The sequence below is a fragment of the Chaetura pelagica genome, unplaced genomic scaffold, assembly GCF_000747805.2.
Source record: "Chaetura pelagica isolate M959 unplaced genomic scaffold, ChaPel_1.0 scaffold222, whole genome shotgun sequence".
Lineage (NCBI taxonomy): Eukaryota > Metazoa > Chordata > Aves > Apodiformes > Apodidae > Chaetura > Chaetura pelagica.
The window spans coordinates 922852-930005 of NW_009952711.1; the positions used below are offsets into that span (position 1 = coordinate 922852).

The following is a 7154-nucleotide window of genomic DNA, read 5'->3' on the forward strand; positions in this document are numbered from 1 at the left end:
TTTTCACCCCCTTCCTAAAGCCCATACCCCTGTAATCCCTGCTTATGGTCTTGAAGGGCTCCCACTCTGCCCAAAAGAAATGCAATTATGGTGCATATTTGAAAGGGATATGAGGGGTGGCCAAGCCACAGAAAGGCTGCATCCTTTTTAGGTAGCACAAAAGAATTCTTTAGTGCATTTTACGAGGTGAGGAGAGATAAACTGTGGTGGGAGGACAAGGAGAGAGAAAGGTATTTGGAAATACCAGCCAAAATCCCCAGGCAGAGTGATAGCCTAAATGCTATCATAGCTAGAGTTTTATTATCATTGGTATTTATTACCTGTTACTTAGAATAATTTCATTCCAAAAAAGGATACAGTCCCTGCCCATACATCTGTCTAAATGAAGAGATCAAGAATACAAGTACAAAAAGGCAGAGCAAAGAGAATTGATGGCTCTTGGCCACATCCTGACTACACAACGTGTGTGGGAACAGCTGTGCATCAAGACAGAAAGACTCCTTGCTCTTAACTTTATTGGGCTGCTAGATTTTCAAGGATTTTGACCACTGGGGCTACTCAGAATGATTTGTATGACATTGGCTGCATTGGGATTAGATCAGAAAAGGCAATTGTGCAAAGTATTAGACAGAAATACGTGAGTAAATACACTCCAGAGCAAACTGGCAATAGAGTGTGTCTGTACTATGCAGGGTAGAACAGAATACCATGTTCTCATCCCAACTGAGACCCTTCCCAGCTGCCAAAGACCACTGACTAATGGTTTGCACAAGGAGGCAGAACATGGATTTTATAAGGACTACACATTCTGATTTGTGCCTAACAATTCAGTGTATTGAAGAAACTTCTTTCTGCCATCATTTGCTGGGCAGTGAACAGTATCACTCCATTTCAAATAACCAAAATGTGTTATCAGAAACTGCTGCATTTCACCTCAATAATAAGAATCTCTGGATCTATAAATTAAGTTTCACTTCAGCATTTTAGCAAAGCAAGTTAAAAGATTTACAACTTTATTACAAAAATGTGCAAGCCTGTAGATCATTTAAGTTCCAAGAAGACCCCTGTTTTCTCCTGGTGCATCCTGTGCAGTATTAGTTTATCAGATAGCATGAAGAAAAAGCTTTTAATTTTCTTGATTTCTGCTCAGATTTGGATTATGTGTTACCTACAACACCTACATTTCCTTATCTGCCTAACAGTATGCACATTCTACTTCACTTTTAACTTGAGGTACATATTACAGCATTTATCATTATTTCATTTTAACTAAAAAACAAAACAAGAAAATAATCTCACAAGAGAATTGGGTGTTTTGTCAAACCAGGATTTTCTATCAGAAAACCACACACATTTTTTTAACCAGTTCTAATTTGACTTACAGGAATGGGGTTATACCAGTCATATGACAATTTTAACTCATATTGCTCATTAGCTCAGAGTAGCAGTATGAACAGTTAGACTAGCACAGTTCTAACAACACAATAAATAGACACAAAGAGTGAAAAAGCATAAATCCATCCCTCAATAAAGTATTTCCAAATCTCTCTCTCTTATGAGTTTGTCACAGAAAAAGGGACTGCATCATACAGCTCTGTATCCATGCCTATCATGAGAAAAATGTGTGTATTTATTTATCTGAGTTAAAGCTATTGTACAGCATCAGGTATATAGCAAAGCCACCCAAAGCAGTTCTTCATATTCTTACTGTGCCTGCTGGAAAACAGTATGAAGAGCAAGAGTGCTTACCTCTATTTTATTTTCAATGTAATCCCATATGCCAAGGACCACAATCCTCAAAATAGTCTAGTAAAATAGATTAGGGATAAAAAAGATTATTAATGTTATTGTAATTTAGATAAACATTTAGTCCTTTGTCTATTTGTGGGATCATTTTTTGTATTATTTAAGCATTATGCATTTCTTCTGATTAATAATGAGAATCTAAAAATAGCTACACTTCTGTGTTATGAAAGCAGGCATTGCTTTCCAACCACTCTAGTGACTTCATTAAACTTCCATAACCAAGTTCCAAGTTCAAATGCTCATTAGCCTTTCCATTCTCCTAAAATTTCTCTTAGATTTGTGAGATTTAGACTACCAACCCAGCCCCCGGCCCCAGCCTAGATAAGATCCACTGTGGGTCCCCCTCAGCTGGAATGAGGGAAGTTTCTCTTTTTTTTTGCGTTTTTGATATGCCAGTGCTTACTCTTTTCTAAGAGAAAAGAAGCACAGGCCCCTAATGATGCCTAAAGATACTGACATTTCATCAGTCAAGAGCAGAGGCTCCTACTCTCCCCCCAGGAGTACAGGGCTATTGCCCTATAAAATTCCAGGAAGTCAAAGGATAAGGGGAGAAATATATCTCCAAGAACCTCCTCTATTAAGCAAAACAGTTATAAGTAACATCAGTAGCTAGAAAAGAGGAATAAAGAACACAGAATGAACCAATGGTGAATTCCCATTAAAAATCCAATGGCACTTTCCCTAATTTTTAACCCAGCTTTCAGATGCAATAGAATGAAGTAAAATCAATCAGACAACCAATGATTGAAACTGAATTCATATAAAAGCATAACTGGTGGGGATGTTTTTTGCCAAGAGCAACACCAAGGTCATATTTTGACAGACACTACAGACACGAAGAGTCTAACTGCAGCTCTGTGCCTTGCAAAGATGTTCAAAGCGCTACTTTCTCAATTAAAGAACAGTACTAATGACAGAGAGCTCAGCAGGGCAAGGGGTGAGGGGTGACCATGCCAAGAACTGTGTAGAAAAAGGTGACTGTGGTAACATGTATCTGCTCATCATTACAAACCAACTGTGAATTAATGCCAAACATGCCAGCACTAATTGCAGATCAACACTAGATTTTTCAGTGCTATTCCTATATATGGTTTTGCTCAGCAAAATATGGTAAGGCTCTGTGTAGACACCAAGAATTGCTAATGCTGGTGCTCTATAGTCCTAAAAAGAACATTTTACTTTCAAAGCATTTTACAAATGCAACATTTAGGGTGATTCAAACCAATTTCCTTATTAACCTGTATGCTTGAGGTTTATATGTGGAGGAAGAGATCCACAAGAGCAGCTCCTCAGATCCCTTAGTGACTCCAAATTCACCAGTATGATGGGATGTAAGCACAAGGTGCACAGCAGATGCTCCCTTACAACCAAGGCACTCCTGCTGCATCACCTCAGGCCCTCAGCAGAGTACTTGCAGACAAGAGCATCCCAGCTCCTCTCTAAGCAGCTCCCATGCTTCACATTGAGAAGCTGCACAAAATGCTTAAATACAAGTTACTCATAGCCCCCAAAGTGCAGCTCTGTTGGTTAATTTGGGGTCCACCACAGCAGTTCCACAGCAGGCAGCCATCAGGAAATCAATGAATGGTTTGTGTTGGAAGGGACCTTAAGGATGATCTAGTTCCAACCCCCCTGCATGGGCAGGGACACCTCCCACCAGACCAGGTTACTCAAAGCCCCATCCTGCCTGCCCTCAAACACTTCCAGGGGCTTCCACAACTTCCCTGGGCAACCTGGGCCAGTGTCTCACCACCCTCACACTAAAGAATTTCCTCCTAATGTCTAACTTAAATCTCCCCTCTTCCAGTTTTAATCCATTACTCCTTGTCCTATATTACTCTTTGCCCTTGTCCCAAGTCCCTCCTCATCTTTCCTGGAGTTCCTTCAGGCACTGGAAGGTTCTCTAAGGTCTCCCTGGAGTCTTCTCCTCTCCAGGCTGAACACCCCCAACTCTCTAAGCCTGTCTTCAGAGCAGAGCAGTCCCAAGTCCTTCTCCTCAGGGTTGTTTTCAATCCGTTCTCCACCCAATCTGTATTTGTGGGGATTGCATCGACCCAGGTGCAGGACCTTGCACGTGTCCTTATTGAACTTCATGAAGAAAAGCAGTGCCTTCCTTACAACTTGGGATGCCACCTTTCCTACAGCAATCCTGTCAGCATAGAGAAATCTCACTTACGTTCTTCCAAGCTTAGGCCAGCATTTAAGAAGTTCTAGGTCAATAAGTAGCTATCTGAAGGATGACTGAACACTTTAGCTAGAAAAGAGGAATAAAGAACACAGAATGAACCAATGGTGAATTCCCATTAAAAATCCAATGGCACTTTCCCTAATTTTTAACCCAGCTTTCAGATGCAATAGAATGAAGTAAAATCAATCAGACAACCAATGATTGAAACTGAATTCATATAAAAGCATAACTGGTGGGGATGTTTTTTGCCAAGAGCAACACCAAGGTCATATTTTGACAGACACTACAGACACGAAGAGTCTAACTGCAGCTCTGTGCCTTGCAAAGATGTTCAAAGCGCTACTTTCTCAATTAAAGAACAGTACTAATGACAGAGAGCTCAGCAGGGCAAGGGGTGAGGGGTGACCATGCCAAGAACTGTGTAGAAAAAGGTGACTGTGGTAACATGTATCTGCTCATCATTACAAACCAACTGTGAATTAATGCCAAACATGCCAGCACTAATTGCAGATCAACACTAGATTTTTCAGTGCTATTCCTATATATGGTTTTGCTCAGCAAAATATGGTAAGGCTCTGTGTAGACACCAAGAATTGCTAATGCTGGTGCTCTATAGTCCTAAAAAGAACATTTTACTTTCAAAGCATTTTACAAATGCAACATTTAGGGTGATTCAAACCAATTTCCTTATTAACCTGTATGCTTGAGGTTTATATGTGGAGGAAGAGATCCACAAGAGCAGCTCCTCAGATCCCTTAGTGACTCCAAATTCACCAGTATGATGGGATGTAAGCACAAGGTGCACAGCAGATGCTCCCTTACAACCAAGGCACTCCTGCTGCATCACCTCAGGCCCTCAGCAGAGTACTTGCAGACAAGAGCATCCCAGCTCCTCTCTAAGCAGCTCCCATGCTTCACATTGAGAAGCTGCACAAAATGCTTAAATACAAGTTACTCATAGCCCCCAAAGTGCAGCTCTGTTGGTTAATTTGGGGTCCACCACAGCAGTTCCACAGCAGGCAGCCATCAGGAAATCAATGAATGGTTTGTGTTGGAAGGGACCTTAAGGATGATCTAGTTCCAACCCCCCTGCATGGGCAGGGACACCTCCCACCAGACCAGGTTACTCAAAGCCCCATCCTGCCTGCCCTCAAACACTTCCAGGGGCTTCCACAACTTCCCTGGGCAACCTGGGCCAGTGTCTCACCACCCTCACACTAAAGAATTTCCTCCTAATGTCTAACTTAAATCTCCCCTCTTCCAGTTTTAATCCATTACTCCTTGTCCTATATTACTCTTTGCCCTTGTCCCAAGTCCCTCCTCATCTTTCCTGGAGTTCCTTCAGGCACTGGAAGGTTCTCTAAGGTCTCCCTGGAGTCTTCTCCTCTCCAGGCTGAACACCCCCAACTCTCTAAGCCTGTCTTCAGAGCAGAGCAGTCCCAAGTCCTTCTCCTCAGGGTTGTTTTCAATCCGTTCTCCACCCAATCTGTATTTGTGGGGATTGCATCGACCCAGGTGCAGGACCTTGCACGTGTCCTTATTGAACTTCATGAAGAAAAGCAGTGCCTTCCTTACAACTTGGGATGCCACCTTTCCTACAGCAATCCTGTCAGCATAGAGAAATCTCACTTACTTTCTTCCAAGCTTAGGCAAGCATTTATGAAGTTCTAGGTCAATAAGCAACTATCTGAAGGATGACTGAACACTTAACATGTTTATAGTAACTGATGGTGAAAATTTCTCTTCCTTTGGAAAGGTGTGTATAAAGGTATTTTCACTGAAATAATAAGGAATATCTGCACAAAGAAAATAGAAATACTGTCTCACAACTAAATATGATTTAACATGGGATTGTTGAAAGAATATAAAAAAGGATTTTGCTTTCTGCCATTTCATTGCCTCACTGCAGTGTTCAAATACGCCTGTCATATGAAGGGGTTTGAGCAGTTCCAAAGGCTGGAAGCTAGCACAAATGTTTGTGTTTTCAGTCTGCTGGTGTGAATCAGCACAAGTCAGCAGTGACTGGAAGTCTGCTTGGCAGACATTCAATATAGTAATGTTTGTTCCTCTAGAATCACAGAGTCACCAAATGGTTCAGGTTGGAAGGGGCCTTTAAAGGTCCCCTAGTTCAACACCCCTGCAGTGAGCAGGGACATGTTCAGCTAGATCAGATTGCTCAGAGCCCCATCCAACCTGACCTTGAATATTTCCAGGGTATTCCAGAGTCTCATGTCTCAGGTCTTTTCCCCACAATAAATGCTTTGATGATTAGCACCTTTGCTCTCAGCTCCAGCAGACACACTGCGGGACAGGAGAGCATAGGGGTGGGTGTGAACCCGAGTCCCCATCTGAGGGACACACTCTTCCCAACACACTAGGCATAACAGAGGGTTAAGCTTTAAAAACTATTCTATTCAGCACTGAAGCTGTTAAAGCTATGTAACAGCACTGTTACTCTAAACTAAGTCCACATCCTGACTGAAGGGACAAAAGCCACATAAGGCAGCTTTTCCTTGGGGCCCTGGGGTAATCAAGAGCGCCAAGAAAGTCCCACAAGTGAGTCCCAGACTGCTTGTGTCTGGAGACACAGGGGCCCCACACTCACTGCCCACTGACCAGTCTTCACACCTGGCAACTCCAAACCTGGCTGAGCTTTCTCTGCTCTCCCCTCGCTTGCACAAAGCACAAGATCACATCCACTGCTGCTGCCATAAGTCTCACAGAGAGGAGTCTGAACCAAGCAAATTTGGACTTCACTGGGAAAATCACTGACTGTTCAATATAACAAATACTCTGACTGCAATGAAAGCATTTCTATTGCTTAAAAACAGCATTTTAGTAAGTTTCCTAAACAATCAAAAATATCTTTCGAACAATTACATATTGCATTTGATTGTGTACTTTCCCTGTACAAAACTTAGAAAATAAGAACCTGTAGCTGAACCTGAAAAAAAACAGAGCCAGAAATTAATAATCCATGAATCTTCCTATGCATGTACACGGATCAAATTGAAAATGTATATGAATTAAAAGAGAACTGCCACTGTAACATTCATCACATGTCAACAGACATAAACGTTAGTCAGGACTCTACTGCTTGTATGCACAAGAATCTACAAGAAACAGGGAAAAAATGGAGTAGCACTGCTGTTTCCTGCTG

General features: G+C 41.9%; 1 protein-coding gene across 1 annotated transcript in view; it reads right to left on the minus strand.

Annotated features, from left to right (window-relative positions):
• Positions 1 to 7154, minus strand: part of LOC104385966 (chromosome unknown open reading frame, human C15orf27) — a 59981-nt gene that overhangs the window by 27264 nt on the left and 25563 nt on the right. Inside the window, exon 5 of the mRNA XM_009994498.1 lies at positions 1750 to 1806. Within this exon, the coding sequence (XP_009992800.1) occupies positions 1750 to 1806 (57 nt within the window). The remainder of the gene's footprint in view (positions 1 to 1749; positions 1807 to 7154) is intronic.